Raw genomic sequence first — 25122 nt, forward strand, 5'->3', positions numbered from 1 at the left:
CCCTCTAGCAGATGTTCTTGAATTATCCTGTTCTTACTGAATTATCCTGAAGCCACTTTCTGCTGCAGAAGTGCTCTTACTTGTCCTGCAGCATCAGGCACATCAAGGTTTTATTTTTTTTTACACAAAAAAAAAATCATCTGTTCACTACTTTCCACTAGAACATGGTTTAACCCTCTCAGGAACAAGACCTTCTTTGCCTGTACAAGATAATTTGTACAGGGATTGTTTAGCCCGGAGAAGAGGAGGCTCAGAGGTGACCTTATTGCAGTCTACAACTACCTGAAGGGAGGTTGTAGTGAAGTGGGAGTCAGCCTTTTCTCCCAGGCAACTAGCGATAGGACAAGAGGACACAGCCTCAAGCTTCGCCAGGGGAGGTTCAGGTTGGACATTAGGAAGCATTTCTTCTCAGAAAGGGTCATTAGACATTGGAATGAGCTGCCCAGGGAGGTGGTGGAGTCACCATCTCTGGCTGTGTTTAAGAAAACACTGGACATGGCACTTAGTGCCATGGTCTAGTTGACAGGGTGGTGTCAGGGCAATGGTTGGACTCGATGATCCCAGAGGGCTCTTCCAACCTCATTGATTGATTGAACTATCTCAAAAAACCCCCCCCACGCTTCCTTGACAAGCTGAGAACAGCAGCACAGTGCTGTGAGGGCCAGGTACTGCAAGGCAGAGGATGGAACAGTGCAGTCATCCATCTGCCCAGTCACCTCGTTAGCTTTACTGCTGTCTTCTACATGGACTTGACTTACTCTGTCACAGAGCAGCCACAACGCTCTGTAATCAACCAGTTTTTGCTCAGGGATAATCACAGAGCCGTAGTTTATGCCAGCCATTTATTAGATGCAGTCTCCAGCTGTACAAATTGTAGCTTTTTAACATCTACAGTCCAAAGCCTGTCCCAAAACGGATGAGGAATAACACACAGCTGATGAGTATTGCATTCCTTGCAGTGTTTACATGCAAAGGAAACTTGATATTTAAGTAGTTCATTAAAGTTAGCTGGAAAGGCATTAAATGTGGCACAGGAGGTCCAAGAGAAGTCTCGCTCAAGCTGTCCAAGTCTTGTACCTGCTGAGCGGCCTCCAGGAAGCAGGACTCCTCTCACCCAAGCTGTTCACGCAGGCCCCAGCTGCCTGGCAGGAGCCAGCTCGTGCCCGTGGTGGTGTGGAGGAGGCTGTGTTGGTGTAGCCCACGTTGTGTTTGAAGTTACCAAGAACGTTACACAGGACAGGTCCCAGGTTGCCCCAATGAGGACAGCGTGCTAGTGCCCAGCGGGTCCCATATCAGCACCGCCCACGAGCCGTCCCTTCGGTCATTTCACTTCTCCCAGAAGCCTCCTGGCACCAAGGCAGCGGTTCCTCAGTTTCCCGAGGGGAAGGCCAGAGGGACAGCTAGTCACGGTCACTGTCGCTGTCACTGTCACTATCGCTGCTGTCGCTGTCTGACTCGATACTCTCCAGTGTCTGCCTGCAGATTAAAACAGTTATCAGTCACCTGTTGTGACTTCTGCTTGAAAGGAGGTTATCTAAAACACAGGGTAAGCCCTCTCCAAAGGGAACATTATGGGCTGCCTGATGCCCGTTGTCCTCAAAGGACAGGTCCACCCTGCATCTGGTGGAAGCACACCCACCTCCTTTTGGACAAGCAGACTACTTCAGTTACCCAGAAAGTGGTGGGCCAGCTCTCCAGGGTGCTGGACTTCTGTTTATTCATTCCCTTGGACCAGACCACCAGCTCCAAACTGTGGTCCCTCAAAGCTAAGCCCATCATCTGAGCTTGGCTGCATCACCTCAGCCACAAATCATGGTGGCTGGCCAGGTGTACTGAAGGTTGACCATGAGCCTCAGAACCTGTGAACCACGTGCAGGGCCACCCTGTACCACTTCCCTGTTTTCACTAGCCTGCAGTGTCTTCTGGGTGGCCAGACCCAGCTAGGAAGATTCTGGGAAAGGTGAGAGCAGATCTGAGGGGTGGGTAAGGCTAACCCCGTCATGGAAAGTTACCTTCCCTCCTAGGTGGGATGGATACAGCATGGGATCAAAAACTGAGGGGTTATTTTGGGGGTGTGAATTGACCAGAGTCAACACGAAGGCACCTCATTCTGAAGCCAGTTCTCTGCTGCCTTGGTGGAGAAGCCTTTCCACAGGAACTGCCCCTCCAACACCCTGGTTACTGTACCCCTTCAGCAGTAACATGAAGTACTCCAACTTACTTCTGCTTTTCAGAGAGTTCAAATTCCTTCTCCGTTCTGCTTTTAAGCCTTTGAGATGAAGGAAGACCGAGGGACGCTGCCAGCTTTACCAGCTTAATTGCCTCATCTGGGCAATTGGTTTGTTTAGCACAGTTCAAGAACTCCTCCATCACCTGGTCACTGCAAAAGCAAAGGCAAAGAGTTCACAGGGCCACCACTGAGGTGGCCATTCACTTACAGCAGGTGCTTTAGAGGAGGAGGTGACAGATTTTCAGATCGCTCAACCAGCCCAATTCTGCTCCTGAGGAGTTTCACCTCAGCCTTCACCCCGTACTGACGTGGTGCGCTTGGGAACTCCTATCCTAGCACAAAGCAATACTTCTCCTTGCACAAAAACAGAGGGCGGCAGCTCACTGCTCAGGATAAGGACCCCACCTTAGCAGCAGCCTGACTAACCTTCCCCTCTTTACAGTCCCCAAATCAGGCCCTCACCCTCTTCTAGGTGGCTGGCAACGATGAAGGAACAGTATAAAACAGGACTTTAAAATCTCACTGACAGAGGCTGCCACGCTGTCCGTGGGCACGGGGAGCTGCTGGCAGCTGGCGCTGCTCTGCCACCTCCATTTCATGCCAAAGGGAGTCCACAGCTCTCCTTCGTCACCCGTGAGAGCTGCTGGAGACACCTCTCGCCTTTAGGCAGGGGAACAAGCAAGTGTTTGCAGCTGGTGCTGCAGGGAGCTTGGCAGAGAAGGGAAGGAAGGGGACAGTAGAACCAGAAGAGCCTCCGATCCATTTGGTACCAGCAGGGAAACTACTTTCCTTCCCTTCACATTCATAACCCATGGCATCCACAAACCTTGAGCTACACCACGATTTCAGAAGGAGAACTCTTCTCCTTTCCCTACTCCCCAAACTGAGACAGAGGCTGTGACGTGGCTCGGCAGCAGCAGTCCTCAGAACAGGGCAAGCGCAGAGGGCCACTAACAGTGGGCTTTGGTACCACACAGCCTCGCTGGCGCAGGCAGCCAGAGAGAACATCGTGCATCTTGGTGAAATTCCCATCTCCAACATCAGATCTGAGGTGTTCACTTCTGTGAGCACCAAGCAGCTGTTCATGTTTGTTTGTTTTTTTTAATGCATTACTATTCCTTAGAAGCTGTTTTCTACTTCAAACAGAATTTTTCCCTCCAAAATACTGAGAAAAGCTAACCGTGCAGCCTAACAGGGTATGACGTAAAATTTAGGATTTCACTTGATAAACTTGTCTTCAGAAATCCAGACACCTCTGAAGCACCTGTGCTTGGTTAACAGCATATTGGAATTTTTTTGAGCACACAGGAGATGAGATGTTCTCAAGAGCGCTGCTTGGCCTGATTTCTAATGCCAAGTTACTCACTGGCATGTTCTCCATGTGGGCATGTTCTCCATGTCCCACAGCTTCATTCAGTGACATCTCGAGGATCAACCACCTAAACCCCTCCCTTGTATTTTCAACACTTTTTGAGACAAAAAGGTCTTGGAACACATCAGTTGGATACACAAACACCCGGCTCACAGGGACGGACACACACGCTTCAGGAGTAACAAGATACAGCCCACTACTGTCGGTTCTAACAGAAATGCAAAATCTCAGCCAAAGGGGAGACTCGGTACCTGAAGTCAGAACCTAAAAGTACTCACGTGGGAATCCTATTGATCTGCTGGAAACACTCCATCGTGTTCCTGTTCAAAAGAAAATAGAATAATAATTTAAAAACCCACCACAAAACACAGGGACAGATATTAAACCTCTTGGATAAGCCCCCACAAACACAGGCAAGCGCAATTTCATGAACTAGTCTTGCCCACAGATCTGAAACAGATCCCGTGCTGTATTCTCGCAGATGCAGCGTGTGCCAGCTAACACCATTGATGAGTTTAACACAGAATATCTTAACCAGTGCAGAAAAAATAAAATGTGCAGCTGGTGGCAAGTTTACTTTCAAATATGATGTATTTTTAGAACTGTCCTTGCCACTTCTTTGTTTCAAATGAATCGGTGCAAAGAGAGCATCTGTATTTAACAGAAAATAGAACCTTAAACTGGAGGCTAGATATTTTAACCAGTATTTCAAGTTGAGAGCATGCAGGACACCAAATTCTAGCTTCTGAAGAGTTCTAAAAATATTCTCTTTAGATTTTTAATTAGGGTTAATTCTAATTAGAAGTTTAATTAAACTCTTAATCTCTTTAGCAGTTTGAATTCCAAAGAACTCTAAAAATTAGAAAATGGGAAGCTGTAGGAAATCAGCGGTGCTTAGTGAAGTGATAATCAAACCCTACCCTGCCAGAAGCAGCCGTAGGATGCTCTAAGCCAGCTGCTACATGAACTTCTAAACCATTTTTAAGACAGACAGCTGTAACTTGGTGCTGACAACGAACAATAAAATTCAGAAAAACGCCCATCACATTCCCAGCAGGATTTATCCCCTCCCTTTGCCTGCACTAGCGTTCCAAGGCAGTCAGTCATTAGCTTTTGATTTTGTGATTCAGCCTTGAGTTCCAGTGTCAGCAAGTCAAGAGCTCCCACAGCCACACACATACCAAGCGTCCTGGGTTCTCCCAGCCCTGGAAAACAACAGAGCGATGTGGCCCAGCGCACTGCCTGTCCATTCCAAGGGGACCTGCTCCCTCCCGGTTTGCTCGTGGGCAGCTTTGATGTCTTCAGCACACTTGGCAAATGCCACTTGAATCTGCGAACAGACCGTGCTATTAATCTCCAGATCTCTGTAATTAACATACCCTTTTCAGTGCGATTCCTCCTACAGATTCTACAGGTCTGCCCCGTGTGCGATTTAAATCTGTGAGCTAACAGCGGTTACTCCTGGCAGAAAAATCTCTCACTTCTGTCAGGACAATTGTCCCCAACCAGGCAAGCTCCAAGACGGCTCTGCAGGGACAGCTGTGCTTAAGAGAGCTCTGCAGTACGCACAAGCCTTTAACCTTCTTCAGCTCGACAAGCCAGTTACTGCCATGACATCTTTGGCAAAAATCCCTGAATTCTGCCATGCGCTTCCCCAGAGATGTGGCTGGCTGGGCTGGATTAATCTTCCAAACCCTGGTGAGGAAGTGATCCTCTTCTGTGTTAATCTGAGGTTTCTCTGTAGGTTGAAGACAATCCAAAGGGTTTAGCAGGCCTGGGTAAGCTCACATAGATCTGGAAATTTGTAATGGCATATGCACTGGAACTGGACCTCTGAGACTGACCAGGGACAACACCACAGCACTTAAATACAGTCTGTGCTGCACACACAAGTGGGGAGACATCTCTCTTTTCACTGAGCTCCTGTGCTGGTTTTGACTGGGACAGAGTTAAATTTCTTCATAGTAGCTTGTATGGGGCTGTGCTTTGGATTTGTGATGAAAGGTGTTGATAGCACAGGGATGATTTAGTCACTGCTGAGCAGTGCTTACACAGAGCCAAGGCCTGATCTGCTCCTCACACCACTCTACCAGGCTGGGGGTGCACAAGAAGCTGGGAGGGGACACAGCTGGGACAGCTGACCCCAACTGACCAAAGGGACATTCCACACCACAGGATGTCATGCTCCCTTGTAAAGCTGGGGGAAGAAGAAGGAAGAGGGGGACATTTGGAGCGATGGCGTTTAGCTGAACACCTGCCTGCCGATGGGGAGCAGTGAATGAATTCCTGATTTACTTTGCTTGCACACGGGGCTTCTGCTTTACCCACTAAACTGTTTTTATCTCAACCCACGAGGTTTTGCACTTTTACCATTCCGATTCTCTCCCCCATCCCGCTGGGGAGGAGTGAGTGAGCAGCTGTTTACCCGGGTTAAACCATGACAGCTTCCTTACCTCTTTGGGGTGCTGCTCCCTGCTCATCAAAGACAAGAGCTCTTCCAGCAGGTCTCGCCTCCTGTTAAACCCCAGCTGTTTCACATCTGTTTAGAGAAAGGCAGTAGTCTGTAGGTGTGACCGGTACCCGCTGCTCCCAGCTGGTAATACAGCCAGCACAACTAACGCCATTTTATAAGGCAAACAGCCGTCCTCTGTGACTGAGCGGGTCACGGAGCGGTTCCCTTTCCCCTGAAGGTCCTGTGCACCAAGTACACGAACCAATCAGATTTCTTTTTCCCCTCCCTGCCCGCCTCCAGATTCCTGGGTGCCAGGCTGACCACTTTCCTCCTTAGCAGCCTTCAAGGTCCCAGGCACCCAGCCAACCCAGTGGTAGTGACGACCCTGTCACAGAACAGGGAAAGTAACAGCACACAGAGCACTTCTATAAAATCAAGCAGTTACAAGTCTACGTGGGACCTTGGGCCTGAACTGCTGCTGGACAGTGAGACCCATGACCCCCCGGTGGCCAGGGACACCTCCACCATTATCTGCTTCCCCCAAGGACCGAGTGGTGACTCGTATTCTTTTATATGTTTTTCGAGGCTGGATTATGATTTTCATGTTGACACAGCAAATCAAGTATTAAGATTTGACCCGATCTGCAGAGGGTCCAGGTGATTAGAACCACAAGCTAAGCGGTGCTATAAAATTCTGTACTATGCTACTTATAAAATCATACTACGCTGATTCTGCTTATAGAAATCCCGTGCTATTCTGATTACAAATTCTATGCTCTGCTAATCATAAAATGCTGTTAAAAAAATAAAGCTTTAATTGTAACTACAACTTAGTGTTGTCACCGTTCTGTGAAGGATCCCTAGAAGAACCTGTCTGTCCCCTTAGCAACAGGTGACAGTAGGATATTTTCTGTGTGCTAAGGCCTGTATTTGCATTCTTCTCTCCTCTTCTTAAGGGGCAAAGAACAAGCAAAGAATTTAAATGAGTTATACCCAGGCTGTTAAGGTACTACTCTCTGGTGAGCATTCAGTTTTCCAAGACACTGACATTTAACTATGACACAGCCATGATCTCTCCGATAGTCTGTGGTATCAGTTCTGCCTTTCTCTAACACAATAGCCCCACCACTGCACCAAGGAATAATGTCCCTCACACCAAAGCATCTTATCCTGGCTATTCCCAACCACCTCCCACTTCGCACTCCTCCTGACTTTCATCAAACAAACTGCCTACGTAGCCATGTGGCTATCACTAACCTTCCCAGACTGAAGGGATCGCTTCCAAGTGGTTGGCTGCATCCAGTGCTTGAAGGAGGTCCAGTATATTTTTAGGAGTTGGATAGAAGAGCTAATGAAGGAAGAGAATCACTTCAGTAAACTGTAACTGTTCTGTTTCTCCGTACTAAAGCTCTGAAGCTTGCTTACCCTAACACACTTACCGAAGGAGGCATTTCTTTGTACCATTTCAACACCACATCAATTTGTTCCATCATACACAACAAAGAAAAGAATTTTGACCTACAGGAGGGGAAAAATGTTCTAATTCAGTAATGATTAGATCAACCAAACCAGCAAATGATTACAAAAGCAGTAGTGTTTTTTATGAGAGAACTTAATGCTGACTCTAGGTAATGGGCAAAATTAGTAAGAAGTGGACCACTGCATCTTAAAATCTCTAAACAATGCAATCTCCCTGCCTGACACCAGGCTTGAGGTATCTGAATCTCTCTCAAACACAACCTCTGGTTAAGAACCACTTTTAAGAAGTGAACTAAATTAACCTAATTACTTGTGCAAGTTCGCAATACAAGCCTGGAACCTCGAGCCAGTGCGCTGAATAGGAAAAGTGTCCCTACACCAAGAAATTAATTTCCATTAATTTCCCTTGATTTATTTACAGGCTAAACAGGGTAAAATCATATGAATCATCCCACCCCTGAAACTGCATCTTATTTTGATGATAATTATTTTTCATGAATTTACCAAAGCATCTCTAGTTCCAATGCCTACACAGGCTTTTCTTCAAATCAGTACGCTCCAAGTACTTAATCACGTTCAGTGACTGCAGCACAGAATGACACTGATAAATGTTCCATGATTACAGTGTCAAATGGTGGAACTACACGGGAGTTTGGTGCCTAAATATGCCTGCTGCATGGCAACCTTTCTCTACAACACCATGCAGAGAGCTAGGTCTGACCTGTACGCTATTTTGGTGGTACCTCCTAGGCTGCCATCCTAGATGGACAACAGGATTGTAGAAAATACAACTGGCTGATACAGTTGTTGAATGAGGATTAAGCTAAACTGATGCTTCAAGACACTTTATTTCAGTCTGGGCAACGCCACAAATGGAAAATAAATCCCAAGCTATCACTGTCCTTAAGAAGGACCTAAATCCCAAACTGCACATACAATAACCAGCTGGTGTTCAACAAAGCATCCTTCTGCGCAACGTTCAAATCCTAGTTTGTATTCAGATTGACAACAATACATGAGAGGCTGAACGTAAGCTGCACTTCACTCACCAGTAGGCGTTTAACCGATCCATGTCCAAGAATTTCCAGTTGTCTCCCTTGTCCATTGCCTTATTTAACCGATAGGCAAGCTTGATATCCTTAAGATCACAGCACTGCAATAAACCAGTTAAGATTTCAAAGCTACCCAATGTAACACTTAATATATCCCTCTGAGACTCACTTTCACAAAGGTATAAAGAATAACGAGCTGACAGCAAATATTTTAACAGGGTGCAGTTCACTGCAGTGACTGCCTAGGCATTTTGTTTAGTTGAGACAGTCGGCGAGAGCTTTCTAACCTAAACTGACACCTTCTGGCGTGAAGGTCGTCTGACCGCCGCAGCGTCACTAGAAATAGGAGGTAGGGCACAGAGGACAGGGACTTGCGCAGCCATCTCTTCTAGCAAGAGATGCATGTATCACAGGCAGGCAAGTTACCAAAGTATCAAGCAAAGAACTGCAGAATTATGGAGGAAAGTTACAGGAGATGAAGAACACAGGTGAAAAAGGGAAAGATATTGAGAGCTAAACCTTGTATGACAGGTTGGAAAACTCACAGGCAATTCTTAAACAGCTGGAGGGCTCAAAGGAATTCTGATTGTAGGGAAGAGGTACTTACCACTTGCATAGCAGTGGCAAAAAAGTTGGCTGAAAGGGAGAAAATGGAGTCTGTTAGCTTCAAACTTTCAAGGAGACATACAGTAGCTCATTAACCCAGCCTCCCAGAGGACAGACAAGACATGTTCAATTAGAAAGCTGACTTTGTAGCTCAGTTTGACAATGTAGCAGGGATCTTCATTTTATATGTAGAGACGTTGGTGTTGCATGAGTTTTGCCAGCCTTCTGGAGGCAACTATACTGCTGTGCTTTTGGAGAGATCTAAGCAGATGGTCTGTTTGACTTTAGGCAGTTTTACAAAAGCTACATTCTCTTGTTTGATGCAAGACAGCATTATTTGTCTAACAGGAAAGCTACAAAAAAAGGCAGTCATGTCACTCACCTTCTTTACTAACTCTAGTGGGAGAGAACACATGCGACAGAGAGGGGTGTTCAGGCAGGTTACCCACCTCTTTAGTACACCCCGGAGCTGCCCAAGAACAAACAACTGCCCCCTGAGAATGTCTCCTTCTCATTTTGCGAGGCTTTGAGTCTGGTTTCTGTAACTGACATTTCAAAGCAGCAGAGACTGATGCTGCCTGAGGGAGGCAAAGAAAGCCACAGTGCGAGGAAGAACATAAACTATCCTGCTCAGCAGCTCATTTCATTTGTACGGTGAGAATTTTGGGTAGGTGTTTTTGGTTTTCTGAAGGAAACATAAGAGCACTGGATGCTCTCAGAGACCAAAACAATGCCTGGCTGTGGGTACTAAAATGGCGGAAAGAAATGTAAGGCAATTTACTGAAAACCATTAGGTACAATACACCTCCCTTTCCCTTGCAAGGTGTAATAAAGTAATTAAACACTTATAAGTTGGAGAAGACACTTTTGTGTTATTTGAGTGTTTAGTATATACTTCTGGCACCAGCTCAGAGCAGAGCAAGAAACAGTGTAACACACATAGCAGGGCAGAAGCAAACAAAAGAGGTGTACAACATTCTATTTCCAGGCTGCTTTCCAAGGAAAAAAAAAATGCTGGTAGCATAACCTAATATGCTACTCCCATATAACATCTTCTCATCTATCTTTGTCCTTTAAATGGCCAAAAAATGTATCAACCCTCTCACTGGTTTCCTGAAGCATGCATTGTAATGGTATCTTCATCCTATCATATACAGAAATGTCAGCTGCTAAAGACAGGCTTCTGACCCTTTGTTACCACCACGTCGTACACAGCACAGCTACAGACCCCTCTTTGCCACCCTCGTCTTCAGATTGAAGCTGCTTCTACCTCTATATGTACAGAGAGGCTTATGAACATCCTAGGGCAAAGCTGTGTACATACCCATGGCAGAAAGAGCCAGTGAGACGGAGGATGTTCAGAATCTACCCCTTGTACAGACCCAAGCTTCAGTTTTGCATGAAGTTTTATTTCATGCAATTTCCTGAGAAGGATTAGGAAGAATCAGAATAGGATCTCACACCACACTACAACAGAAACCTGCTGTTCACCAGACGTGTATCATTTCATGAAGCTGATATGCTGGTTTAAGGATGTTCCTCCTTAAACTAGTCTGGTAAATAGCGTTGTGTTTTTTATGGTATGGGGCTCAAACGCTCACTCACATGGGCTACACTCTTACTTCCACAGAGAAGCCAGTGCACCAATGCACAGCACAACTTCCCGGCACTGGAATCTGTCCTTCTTTGTCTCAAGAAGTATCAGAAGGGACTGATATAAGCAAGCTGCACGTGTTCTTCCTAGCTGGGTAGAACTACCTGAAATTTATAAGTACCTTTTCACCCAAGCTTAATCAATTGAAGTCCATACCATCATCAGGGTCCTGGGCCGTGAAACTCCTCTTTTGAACCTCATCTAGCACCTCAGAAATGATGCCCGATGAGGAAAGATCACCTGCAGGACAAACAAGCAACATCACATCTCAGTTGTGCTAAGCACTTCATTAGTGAAGAGCGTCAGCCTGCAAAAATAACACAGAAATGGAAACAAGCAACATGATTTCAAACACGTGTCATTATTCTCTATCTGTGCCCCTACTCGTGGTGCTCCACACCAGTCACAATTTTGTTTGCTCTAAAATTTGCCCTACTATTGCCAGATTTCCATAGCACAACAGGGCAGACTGAGAATGATGAAAGTACTTTCTAGCAGGGAATCCAACAGGCCTGGAAGTTTGTCTGTTAGAAGATTGCACTGGGAAAACCAAGGCATTTCATAAATATAAAAAAAAAAAAAAAGGGAAAAAAAACCTCAAGAAAAAAAAACAACAACCAAACCCAGAGAGACTCCACAGCAGCTCCTCCACACTCATTAAAACACAAGGACTGCAGTTATGACTACTGTGTCTGTTCTCTTCCCGTGCCCACAGATTTTTGGCTAAAGGATCCCCCACAGTGGGGCTCCTGCCTTCTAACACAGCTGTATTTCAAGACAGCTCCAATGCGCAGAACTGTTGCAGAAAAACAGAATCCCTCTGCAATTTCTCCCTGTGAGTGGCACAGTCTATGAAATCACGTGTTGTGGTCAGGTCCAGCCTTCACAGAGACTGGTGCAGCATTTGCTCTTTAGCTTGATCAACTTGTGGCCACAAATGCAAAGGGAACGGGCTTTCCTTCCAGTTCTGTCCATTCTCAAAACACAAGGACTCTTCCCTCCCTCTAAGAGGTTATGATCCTCTGTAGCTTTGTCTGCACCCAAGTAGAATCAGACTGCACAGGTAACATTAGGTTTGCACACATAAGAAGTTGTCTTTTAATCCATAAAACAACTGTCTTCACCCATCACATTTGGAAAGCATTTAATCAGGTGTTAAACAGGACACATTTCATAGACAAGTTAATATTGCACGTACCGCCTCTATAACATATAAAGAGAAGATGATCATACGTTGCAAGGCTGGGCTCTGAAAAACAAAAACATTGAAGTTACTTCAACATTCTTGGATGAGCCTATTGCCTGAGCTCTAACTCACACTCTCCAGCCCTTCCAGTCAGGCAGCATGCACATATTTACTCTTATAACTTCTCTCCCCATCCACCCTAATGCTGGACCAGACCTCACGTACAACTGGGAAAGACTGTATCTGAGGGTGGATCACCAGCTGAAGCACCATATTGCTATGGGGCGAACAGCCAAGCTTCCCTGCTCTACATTAAAAGCAAAAATATTTCATAACTAGCTTTCCATTCTGCTCATGCACCTATCTTTGGTGTATCAGCAAGCATGTTACTAGGGCAAAGCACGTTCTGCAAGACATCAAATCAGCCATGCCAACATCCCGTTTTTGCAGTATTTATTTGACATGAAAAAACATCATCTAGATCAAAAGCTTTTTTTGAGTAGAGATGCAGATATATAGACCTGAACTGGCTTGGGTGGCTTGTGAAGTAAATCTCCTTGATCTACGGGAAGCTAACATACTCAGCTGAGTGCTGCAAGTATATATTCAGATTATTCACTATTTCTACAGCAGTACTACAATAAGGACTCATTTGAGGAAGAGCCTGTGGGCCACTGCATACACACACCTGTCCTTGCCTAGCTAGAGGTAACTACAGGTAAAAATGTAATGATAAACATGCTCCTAACCTAAAAGCCTACAGCATCAAAATGCTTCATTATTTGACCTAAGGGGCTAAGTGCACCCACTATATTGTAATTAGTAATCAACCCTGAAAGAAGACTAAAGATGACAATTTGAAATCCACAGGCACTGGCTTGCTGAGTGGCCACAGCTTAGTACTTACACATTTTTATTTCTCAGTTCTCTTGCAAAAGGAAGCAAACAGTGAAGTCGAGAACACAGTGAGAAACGCTTTTTTCCACAAGCCCTGGACTTCTTCCCTGCAACTAGGAATCACTGTGGTGTTTGCTGCTGAACTCTATTCTGGAGGTGGCACTGGAATACAATAACCATTCTGGTTCTCTTACCTATACCAAGTGCTTCCATTTCCTTTATTACCAATAAACACATACTTCTGCCTACACCACCACATCTTCTCAAAGTCTTCAGCAGAGCGTTAAAAGTCAGCAGATTTGGTTGCACTTCCTGTTGAGCCATGTGATTCAGGAAGACCTTAAACAAAAACCCCAAATCCTTAGTGCTTCACACGTTATGGAACACAGTTCAGCTGTCAGGTAGGTATACAGGCATTTCCTCAATCTAATCCTTATTGCCCCCTTCGAGTGAACGACTCTACCCCAACCGATCATTTATTACAGGAGTACCATCTAATTTTTAATTAATCTGACCAAAAAACAAGACTACAAAATTACATCAGATTAGATCTTGGAGAATTGTGTCTAGAACACCAACGAAATTTTTAAATTTACACATTATTTTTCCTTACTGATGTTACATCATTAAAACTGGAGCCTCTAATGTTACCCCTCAAAATTCCATTTCCATCACACCACCATAAATTATACAATTCAAAGAGTTTTTATCTAAAATTGGTTGTTTGTTTTGATCTCCCAGCGTAATTTCCCAATCACTTTCTGTCTGGGCAGTTCTTGGATCAGGTATGTTCTCACAAGACAACCTTGCCCTTGCAGAATGGTTTGGATTTTGTACATTTTCCACTCCTCAATAGCTAGTTTGTACGTTCAAACCAGTGTACTTCCTTTGCAGCAGATATCAGTATCTTTGTACAAAGCTCTTGTTTTTACTCTTCTAAAAAGTGTAAAATTCTACTGATAAAGCAGACCCAGCCCCTACACTCTTAGCCCTTCCCCACCTCTTTCGCTCTACCTCCTTACCTTGGCTAATTCCCATCTTTCTAAGAATCTCTCCTTTAGATAAGGGACTGCTGTAATCAGAGCGTTGAAGGTGTGCACATCAGCTGGAAAATGAAAGATAATTCATTTTAACTGATAACTAAATTCTACAGACAACAGTTTGTTCTAACATGGCTCAGTTTTTGGCAAAGTCTCACACAAACCTGTTTCCAGTGAGCCAGCCACATGCCAGCTGCACTGAAATAAACAGTTTGCATTCAGCTCCCATGATCTAGCTGAGGTCCGTACCCCTGCGCCAATCATCATTGCCATGAAACAAATATACATGTACCCAGCAACGGGTTTCTGTTACTTAGAAGACCACAAAGCAAAAGCAGAAGACACTTACCCTTATGTCTTTCATTCAGCAAGTCTATGTACATGTCATAAGCTTTAGCAGAAGCCCCATGCTGAAAAAAAACAACAAAAATAAACAATCTCTATGACTGTGTGAGATGTCACAAGCTGAAAAAAGTCCTCCCAGCACTGCAGGATAACTTTACCTTCACCATCCCACGGATCATTGTGCAATAGGAGTGTGCATTCCTCTCTGGCATTATCTTAAATATCCTTTCAGCATTGTTGTTCTCCCTAGAATCAATGAACAAACTGAGTGTTAAAGAACTCAATAAAAGATACCTTTTAATCTATTACTTGTGATACTTTGAGCTCTTCTACAATCACTTACTACATTTACATCAACACTTTGAAAGATTAGCACACACAGATGTATTTAACAAGTAACACCTGAGAGTATGGGCTGCTAAAAAGTCTTGAAGTCTGTTTTATAACAACAATGCATGTGCATAACTCACTGAATCCAAAACATTGGCAACATTTTCTATACCTCCATCTAGAGCCAGATGACTGTGAACCTCTTTGGAATTGTCTCTTTGGAGCCTTCTGCTCTGAAGCGTTCACCTGGAGAGATTTGTGCAGAAGTAAGTTTCTCAGAGTTCAAAGTTATGATTAAACATCAAATGGTGTGATTTGATGAAGTTCAGCAGCAATTTATATGCTACCAAAGACGGTTTTTAGCGTGTTACACTAATTTCTATTATAAGTTTAGGAAGCAATAACTAGATTAAGAATACTGTTTATGTTATTAAAAATACTAACAAGGTAAATTATATGTATTTGTGGGGTTGGTGGGAATCATCAGACTACAGCATATACTCTGTAAAACCCTTTCTGCCTCAACAGTCTTCGCAGGGACACATATTGTCCAACATATCTACTACTGTACCCTGCAACCTGATCTTCTGAGGACACACAAGGAGCCCTCAACTTCACTGAAATCCAGTTAATACGGTTCAGACTGGGAGAAAATTAACTGGCTGATCTACACTAGAGGTACTAGAGGTCTTCTTTGTAGGCAACTATAAAAACAAGGCTGTCAGTCAGAAACAGTTACTTAAATGCAGTTCAGCAGAACTAAGCCAAAACAGGGTCCCAGCTACTAAGTTCAGCTTTACAAAAACTACTTTTGCTAGTAGGTTAGACACAGGATTGTTGTAACTGCCGTATCTCTAGGGAATGCCGACTGCATCTGATCCACCTCACACCACCTCTCAGGCAAGTAGTCACACTACAAAAATCTTGACACCACCTTGATACACTCCCACTTCATAAGAAAATGAACAGAGATCAACAGGTTTTTCATACCCCTGGTTCTTCCAAATCCTCTTTTTTTTCTTCCTCTTTTTCCGGAGTAGATTCTCCATCTCCATAGAAGCATAACAAATCTAAAAGGCTGTTTGTGGTCTCCAGAGATACAGGGGTACCTACAGAAAATGAGGATGTACAACAGTTGCAGAGAAAGCAAAGAACACACCACTCTACAGCCGTATCAGAAAACTTTTGAACACTCAGTTATGCCACTTTGTTCTCTTTCGACATAAAGGTGTTCTCTAACAAGTCTGTAAAACCTGGGTGTGACACTAATACTTCCACAAACCCATTCATAGCAGGAGACAATTTTAACACTGAAATGGAGTATCTGTTTTTCTGTTGAAGCCACTGAAAGGGTAGTTTTCCTGACTGAGTGGGAGAATGAAGTGGCAGCTGGAAGCCAAAACTGTGAAGCAGAACAAGACCAACAAAACATCTGAAATTTCTAGTGCCTTTCATAACTACTCCTAGGATAAACCCTGCTGCGAAGACCACTTTGTGTGTTTCACTTTCTATGAAACAGATTTAAAACGTACAAAAGAAAAGAGCTATTTGATGGAATCATCTCCTTTCCGTCTTGTAGTGGACATGAGAAGGTCTCACCTTCCTAGTAAGCTTTCCTCCTTCAGAAGCTGTGGCAGTTAAGGTTTTCTACTGCTTCCTCCTCATTCACTCGTGACACAGATTAAGGTTCAAATTAAGCAGGAACTGAGAACGACTCATTTATTGAGGGCAGGGGCACCGAAGGGGCACTCAGCTGGTATGCTATACCAGTCCAACAGAGCAGCAAAGTGCTCAACACAGACATAGCTTATACCAACCAATACGCTACTGCGCGAGGGCCTTTACAGGCAGAATGGGATCACTCAATCACACAGCATCTGCCTGCAACAGGCCATACTCTACTGCATCACAAATTTTTCCACTTTGGAAGAGAAGAAAAAAACCTCAACACTGCTTCTTGATCAAGAAATCATTTGTTCTCCGTATCACCACAGTGACATGTCAGACAAGCAGCGGATAAGGAGGGCCCAATACTTCTGCAGAACCATTTCACCAGACCAGAGTCAGTTGTGAAAAGCAGCAACGTAATCACAAAATTGTCTCTATAGCCTCTGCCAGCTACTAAAATATTCTTGCAACAACTTACGTAGAGCTCCACCACAGAATCTGGCAGGTGACCACATACCTGCTTGTACGAGCTGATCGAACAGGTCCACAGAATCCTTCACCCTTCTGAGGTGGATACGCTCTTTTAGAGCTTCCTCACTTACTCCTTCAATCTGAGGTGTAAGATTCTCAGGCATCAAGCACTAAAAGCAAAGAGTGCAAGTTAGACATGAGCTCAAACCTTCTCTAAAACGTCACTAAAACGCTAACCAAATATGCTTACACTTCACTCAGTACACTGCTTCAATAATCTCCAGACCCTCCCAGCCTAACAGCAGCCGTCCTTTTGGTGATGAAGGACCACACATCCTGACCTCTCACTTTCATGCGAATAAGTCAACATCTAAACAACATTTCTTTTGTTACTTTTATCTGATATGATATGTATTCCTAAGGAAAAATGTTCACTTCAGAAACATAATGGGAATACAGCATTGCTTTCATAGCTGTCTGCAAAACGGTTGACAAAATTATCCTTTTATGTTAGTTTTGGCCCAGTCTGACAGTTCATTAAATTACCTGACAAAGCACAAATGTAATGAAAATGAAAAACAACAAGCTTACTGGTATGTTGGGCTCTGAAGTCATCTTGTCAAAATATTGAGGAAATTGCTTAATAATGTATCTTGCAGCATTTCTCCCAGACTCCTTCGACAATGAATATAGACGCTGCGTAGGAATGAGAGAGAACAAGATGAAGAAACACGCCACTAAAAGGCTGAGAGCGAGAAAAACATTTTCCATAACTCTGAGTGTTCTGATGGGATCAAATTAAATTAATGCTTCCTTTTCAACTCTTAGTAAAAACACGGGCATAAGACAACATTCCAGATAAACGTTCTGGTATTTATGCCAATATAAAAATGTCTATTCTTTAAATGAGACTGTAATTTACTCTTCTGTTACTCAGTCAAGGGACAAAGTTCTGTACCAGACACATCTGAAATGCTGCACTACTACCTCAAGCTCAAAAGCATCTCTCTTTTTAGAGCTACAGCACTCGGATGTTTTCCTCCCTGTTTGTCATTTCCAAGAGCATCACAGAACTCCCATTCACCTCTTTTCCCCAAGTTCTTAAGTCAGACCTTCCTTTGCTGTTTCTTTTAAAACTCTTCACATTTGACAGCAGCCATCTCAACGGCTTCACCTCTGGTATGCAGAAGAACTGAAGCTCTCTCGTAGCCATATCACTGATCTGCCACCACACATCTCAGCTCCCAGTTTTCTCTAGCTATGCTCTAATTAACATCACATACAGCACTTCCTTCTCACCCTCATTTCCAGTTCTGCTTTCTCCTGCCTCAGCTTTGTGCTCGGTAATCTAATGCAAAGATAACATCAGGGCAAGACTCCTTTCCTCCTTCCTTTCTATCATCATCTCAATACTACTATTTCCATAAGTCTAAGTTACCAAATAGCTGCTCTGTGATAAGACTAAAATTCCTGGGGCTTGGCCAGGACAGTTAACTGACAACATGTAGTCTATGCAGTAACACACACACAAGTGACCACGTGTGTTTTAATTCATATACATTTAATTAAAATTTAACTAAACTGTAAGCACAAAATCTCAACACTTGCAATACCACATATTCACAGTCTATATCCAAGGTATATGAACACAGTTTTAACAGGTTGAATGTCTCACCTAAAGAATTACTGTTGGGAGTTATTTAACGGACTAAGAACATGGAGAAACAGAACAACTCAGCAGGTAAGGCACTAACTTGCAGGAATGTTAACAGAGCTCTGTCAGCTGGAAGGTTCCTACAGGGGCAGGAAGAAGAGATAACTGTGTGCAGGGTGGATTTGTCAAGAGAAATGCTAGTCATTATGCATTCAGAAATACACAGAGGAGAAAATGCTGAAAGAAATCTGATACTTCATTTTCTTCTGTAATTGAAACTAGGCTCCAATTAGGTAGAGTTTTCATAGCCTAGACAAAGGGGGAGAGGGAGGAAGCTATTAAGGATTTGAAAGGAAATACTTACAGCACTGGCTGCATTTCTTGGCATAAGGTAAGGGTCATCTGGGAACATATAATGAGCAGCAGTAGGATCCTGTAAAAAGGTGAACCCAGCATTGAAACGTTCATAGTTACGTACCCAGGCACACTGCATGCATATCATACTGCCTCATGGAATTTAAGGCATAATGAACAGTTCCATCAGAACCACCACCTGCTGTCTGTTTTACAAAAACTCCTCTTATTCAAAGGGTTTAGCTTGTCAGGAAATAGTTAAAAAGAACATTTCCATTATACACACACATGCAGGCTAACACAGTGACAACAAAAGGGTCCTTACTACAACACGACAAGCAACAAGTGCCCTGCAAAGCAAGCAGGACCCCAACTATAACAGTTTCAGGGGAGCTGAGGGGACCTGCAGGATCAGATTCAATTTCCTGAACTCAAGACAGACAGGATTAAAGAATGGCATCACAGCATTTACACTTGTTGCCTAGCAAGAGCAGACACTGATTGCTCTTCGCAAGGCTTACTTTCTGGACTGAGACTGGGAAGAGGCAGTCTGGATTGGGAAGCTGAACTGGTAAAGGAACTTGCTCCTGATGTTAGCAAAAGCCTTATCACAATAGTACAGCTTTCACTGGTAGTTGCAGCTCTCTCTTAGCACTAGGATGAGGCTTTTGGGACACAGCAAAACGTGTTGAGCTAAAGTGAAAACCCTGTAAAAAACAGATGTAAGTCTCATCTTTCATTTATGGCCAAAGTAGAAGAGCCTCCAGAGTGCAAGGCTAATGTGTGAGAGGACAACTCAACCTATTTCCATGATCCAGACCTACTTACCCTGTTCACGGTAGAAGCCAGTGTTTGAAGAACCGCCAGCTTATCCCTAAACATAAAGGAGCATTGATTAATTCTCGGTTGCAGACTTTCAATGTTATGCATTACATTGTATGCAGAACAAGCACAGGATTATCCTGGCCCATAAGGATTTTCAGTTCGAGGAAGGAATGGTTTTGCTGCACTTAGAAAATACTACTTTTTGCAAAGAGTAGGAAAATTCACCTGCAAAAATGGTCTCAGTTCTGGAACAACCACAGGAAAAAGAAAAGCCTTTGAGAGAAACCAGAAAAGCATGTGCTTCCTGCCACCACTCCTGCCCTTGTTATACATTATCAAAGAAAGAACATAGGGAAGGCACACAGAAAGAATTCCCTGGAATGCTCCTCTCAGAGCCCCGCCATCTCTGAGGGATGGATACATGAGTCTCTCGCCAAGACAAGTCTTGGGAGGAAAAAAAACCCCAAACAAAACAAAACTAGGTTTCTCACGACTCCTGTGCCCATGGATCCTTAAGACTTTGGCTGTGTTTCAAGCAAACAAGTAAAGGCCACTGAAAGTTTAAGTGAAGGTGGTCTTATTTTCGGGTTACATGGAGACGCCATTTGGCTATACACTTAGTTTTTGCTGTACAGTCCTGCAATTTAATCTTAAGTGCTTCCAACAAAATAGCTTTTGTTCAGCTGCGTATTTCTAAACAGGATTTATTCAGCCAGCTATCAACGGCCAAGTTTATTTTGCTGAAAGAAACACACCTACATGCAGACAGCAAAATGAACTCGATTTTACAGATTTCTAGCAAATGTGATCTTTTACAAAGAAACAGATCTAAGCTTAAAAATGCAGTCCGTGTAAAGAAAGGTCAGGAATGGAGTACATACTCTGCACAGAGTAAGAGCCAAAAATATTCTCAGATCTCCCAGTCAGCAGGAAAGCCACTAGTGGGACATTAAATTGAGGAATACAACAACTTGAATTTTCTTTTTCAGCTTTGGCAGACAGATTACATTTAGCTAACAATGATTTTCTTCTGGGTCGATAAGAGATATTCCAGCAGTAAACACTCACCAGGTTTTCCTCCGTGGGAGCACAATTTCTTCTTGAGTAACTATGAGAAACAATATTAAAATTGTTATTAGAAACCAACAAATGCCCTAAGAAAATCCTGACCTCATGAAAATTGATGATTTAAGCTGATCCAGCTGAAAGTACTAGAGCAAAGATTTTAAAACCACAGTCTGATGTAGGCCACAATTTACTGGAATGGTAATAGAAAAGGCTGACAGGAAGCTTAACAGTCTTGTGTCAAAACAGGATCAGGGCCCTATGGTAAAGAAACATCAAAGAAATTGTACCCATTTATCCATTCAAGTTTCTTCAATCCTTATCCCATACCTTCTCACTTGAGCCCCAACCTTTCCCAGCCCCTTGGTTTCCCATTCTTAGTCCCCCAGTTTGAAGTCTGCCATCTCTACCCATTTGGCTTCTCCAGTTCAGCCTGCCTGAATACCGCAGTGAAGTGCCCTCTCACGTTCCTGCTCCGACAGCCTGACACCAACTGTTCAGTTCTTTCTACCTCACAGCTCAATCCATCCAGCTTTCCCAGAGAGGGAGAAAGGACAATACCGAAAGAAGCAGCTGTAGGTTGTCTGTAAAGCATCTTAGCAAATTCATCAACAGAGCAACATGTGGGACCTCCTGACTGCAAGCCCCAGAGCCAGGGTCTGCAGAGGCACTTTTCCCACTGCCTCTGTGTTGATGCTTCCATGAGCCATTACTGACTGGCAGGAACTCGTTCCCACGTGCAGCTTGGCTCCAAGCATCCCAGCTTACTTTTCTCACAAAACTCGTAGCAGAAATATAGTAAGGAGTACAGAGAAGAAGTAAGAATGTGAAGGAAACTGTCAGGATTAAGGTGGAAAACTCCTTATTTTTATTTTATAGTTTATTCCATTTCAAAGAGCAACTGGACAGCTCATGGAACTGGACAACTCAGTTCATGCTCTCGGAGCACAGAGCTGGTTGGTGGTGAGGGTGATCAAGTTAAGCCAGGAAATCTCTGCACAATGAAGATGGGGGAAAAGAAAATCCAAGAAGGGGAAAGAGGGCATTCACGTCTTCTTTATCTCCTGACACATACGTTGTTTGGAGATTAAAAAAACACATGCAAGAAACTAGTAATGAAGACATCATACCTTCTGAATTGTCCACTGTCTTCTCAAGAGCTGTACTGCTAGAAGAGCACCTGTAAAACGGAGTTTTGAATTTATGGTAGTCACATTAATACAGTAAAAGTAGATTTAATGAAGTTTTGTACTACAGGTCAGAATTGATTAAAACATAAAAGGGAAGAAGTAACTGGAAATGTTGCACTGTTACTAACTCCAAATTATTATCATGAAACTCATATTTGATGCTTCTCTTAAAGCCCTGATTTCAAGAGACAAGAAGTTATACACAGAAAATCATACTACAGAAAATGTGTAATTTTTTATTTTTGGGGATACCATTTAAAGTAATTTTCACAAATTACTGCATCTTAGAAAGAAAACCCTGAACATAAATCAGTGAAGACACTTTATTCTTTAGAGGCAGGACCTAGCTGAAAGCACTACCTATTTAAAAAATATTTTAGACCTGAGTACTGTTGACACAAGCAGAAGACCCTGAGCTGGGAGGCAGGGAAATCAGACCCGCTTAGTTCCAGACATGCAGTCTCTACAGAGCTGCAGACAGCACACTCATGTAACCACAGCTGCAGAAGGCACATTCACATAAACTTGCTTCTGCTGTAAACTGCAAAGCAGCTGCTCCGGGCTCAGTTCAGCGGCACAGGACACAGCTCCAAGGCTTTCTTACGATTGCTCACAGAATCACAGAATCAATCAGGTTGGAAGAGACCTCAGGGATCATCGAGTCCAACCGTTGCCCTGACACCACCATGTCAACTAGACCATGGCACTAAGTGCCATGTCCAGTCTTGTCTTAAACACAGCCAGAGATGGTGACTCCACCACCTCCCTGGGCAGCTCATTCCAATGTCTAATGACCCTTTCTGTAAAGAAATTCTTCCTGATGTCCAACCTGAACCTCCCCTGGCGAAACTTGAGGCTGTGTCCTCTTGTCCTATCGCTAGTTGCCTGGGAGAAGAGGCCAACTCCCACTTCACTACAACCTCCCTTCAGGTAGTTGTAGACTGCAATAAGGTCACCTCTGAGACTCCTCTTCTCCAGGCTAAACAACCCCAGCTCCCTCAGCCGTTCCTCGGAGGTCAGACCCTCCAGACCCTTCACCAGCTTGGTCGCCCTCCTCTGGATTCACTCCAACACCTCAACATCTTTCTTGAAGTGCGGGGCCCAGAACTGGACACAGTATTCAAGGTGAGGCCTCACCAGTGCCGAGTACAGAGGGATGATCACTTCCCTAGACCGGCTGGCTACACTATTCCTAATAGAGGCCAGGATGCCATTGGCCTTCTTGGCCACCTGGGCACACTGCTGGCTCATGTTTAGCTGGCTGTCGATCAGCACCCCCAGGTCTCTTTCCACCGGGCCGCTTTCTAACCACTCTTCCCCCAGCCTGTAGAGCTGCATGGGGTTGTTGTGGCCGAAGTGTAAGACCCGGCACTTGTTCTTGTTGAACCTCATGCCGTTGGTCTCGGCCCATCTATCTAACCTGTCCAGATCCCTCTGTAGGGCCTTCCTACCCTCCAGCAGATCGACACTCCCACCCAGCTTGGTGTCATCTGCAAATTTGCTGAGGGTGCACTCAATCCCTACGTCTAGATCATCTAGAAAGATATTGAACAGCACCGGCCCCAGAACTGAGCCCTGGGGAACACCGCTAGTGACCGTCTGCCAGTTGGACTTTGCCCCATTCACCACCACTCTCTGGGCTCGGCCATCCAGCCAGTTTTTAACCCATCGAAGAGTCCACCCATCCAAGCCCTGGGCAGCCAGTTTGTCCAGGAGGATGCTTTTAACACAAATTAAAGCTTACACGAAAATCCTTTTTTTTTCCCCCTCATGAAGCGATCTAACACTAAAGCCTTACTGTAACTGGCATTCACGTGTGCTTCCACACTGACCTTGACCCTGAGGGAGACGCTGTCAACGTGCATTCATACCTCTGTGCTTTACAGTGATACTGCATAATTCTAGCTGTTCCTCTACGTCACATAAACTTACGAGTTACGATTTTACCGTCTCAGATGTGCGTTATATTTTGCCTATAGAGTACCCAGAGAGGCGGGAACCTTTCATTTGAAGCATATCCTGAAAGCAACCCCCCCCTTCACCTGGACATTCAGCTCTAGGAATCACTGAACAGCTCAAACTCACTCCCAGGGCGGCTCCGAGCCGCAGATCCCTCCAAAAGTAGGGAAAAGCCCCACAAGAGGCGCTTCCCCGCGCCAGGCCACGCCATGACCCCCGACCCCGGCCGCCTCAGCCTGCGCGCCCCAGACACAGTGCGCATGTGCACAGCGCCCTGCTGCGGCGCAACCGCCACTGCGCCTGCGCGGCCTTTCCCGCCTCAACTCCCCAGACCCCCTCACCCTTTGATTCCTCTACGGCGCCACCGCCGCCTCCGGGCCCTTCTCTTCCCCCCGCTGCGGCAACGGCAGAGACTTACCGGCAGCGCTCTCGCCTCCCGCCCGGTATGCAGCACCGCCTGCTCAGCGATACCACTTGCTGCCAGGAGCTGCCCCCCAGCCGCCGCGCCGCCATGCCGCCACTCGCGCAGGGCCCTCCGGGAAGGAGGGCGGTACCACTCCAACGGTGAGGGGGGAGAGGCCGCCCCTCCTCGGCCGTGGTACCGCCCGGCCCCGCCTGCCCCCCGCCGCAGCGGCCGCGTGGTTCCTCCCGTGGCCCAGCACCTTGGGCTGCAGAGAGGGGCGAAGCGTCGCCCGGGACGGACTCGCTCGTTCGCCATGAGGCCGCCGAAGGTGGTGCCGTGGCGGCGGCTGGTTGGGGTCTCCTTCGGGATGTACACGGCCGAGGAGATCAGGTGAGGATCCAAGGCAGGCGGTGGGGTGTCCTCTTCCCCCGCCTTGGGGGTGCTGTGGCGGACTGCAGCTCCCGGCGTGCCCCGCGGCAGGACGCCGGCGGGCCTCTGCGGGCTGTGGCGCGCTGCATGCTGGGACGTGTAGTCCGGTGCGCCGCGGGCCTCGCCAGCCACTGGGGTGGCGGCGACTGAGGACCCCCGGTTGGTGGGGGTTGGGGCTGCTGGGCTCTCGGGCCCATTGCGTGGCTTGGGGCCGCTGGGGCCACGGCGGAATGGGGAAGGGCTGTGGGGGGATTCCTTGTGTGGGACGCAGGAGGGCGGGGGGAAAGTATCTGTGAGGGGACAGGGAGGCAGCCCCGGCCCTCTCGGGAGATCCCCTCGTTGGCAGTGGAGTCAGGGGCAGTATGGCCATTCCCACCTGCTCCCAGGGGCAGAGGCTGCAAGGTGCAGCATAAACTCACCTTGGGAGGAGGAAGGCTAAGCCTGTCTTGCGGAGCCTCACT

General features: G+C 45.5%; 2 protein-coding genes and 1 non-coding gene across 3 annotated transcripts in view; 1 reads left to right on the plus strand and 2 right to left on the minus strand.

The window, feature by feature from the left end:
• Positions 1–825: 825 nt before the first annotated feature.
• On the minus strand, positions 826–24412 carry PTCD3 (pentatricopeptide repeat domain 3). The gene is made up of 24 exons (XM_068402644.1): positions 24248–24412; positions 21811–21860; positions 20684–20723; positions 19619–19664; positions 18801–18869; positions 17374–17478; positions 16829–16952; positions 15634–15752; positions 14816–14889; positions 14472–14559; positions 14318–14378; positions 13951–14033; positions 13123–13267; positions 12044–12094; positions 11002–11085; positions 9193–9221; positions 8583–8686; positions 7494–7572; positions 7312–7402; positions 6056–6141; positions 4784–4932; positions 3881–3922; positions 2222–2380; positions 826–1476 (listed from the first exon to the last, which is right to left on the minus strand). Exons 1-24 carry the CDS (start codon positions 24340–24342, stop codon positions 1401–1403), a joined length of 2049 nt encoding a protein of 682 aa, XP_068258745.1. The 5' UTR covers positions 24343–24412; the 3' UTR covers positions 826–1400.
• On the minus strand, positions 14100–14241 carry LOC137665403 (small nucleolar RNA SNORD94). The gene has a single exon (XR_011048503.1). It is a non-coding gene; the product is annotated as a small nucleolar RNA SNORD94 (small nucleolar RNA).
• Positions 24201–25122, plus strand: part of POLR1A (RNA polymerase I subunit A) — a 35542-nt gene continuing 34620 nt past the window's right edge. Inside the window, exon 1 of the mRNA XM_068402642.1 lies at positions 24201–24622. Within this exon, the coding sequence (XP_068258743.1) occupies positions 24546–24622 (77 nt within the window). The 5' untranslated portion in view covers positions 24201–24545. The remainder of the gene's footprint in view (positions 24623–25122) is intronic.

The sequence above is a fragment of the Nyctibius grandis genome, chromosome 6 (assembly GCF_013368605.1).
Source record: "Nyctibius grandis isolate bNycGra1 chromosome 6, bNycGra1.pri, whole genome shotgun sequence".
In the NCBI taxonomy this organism is placed as follows: domain Eukaryota; kingdom Metazoa; phylum Chordata; class Aves; order Nyctibiiformes; family Nyctibiidae; genus Nyctibius; species Nyctibius grandis.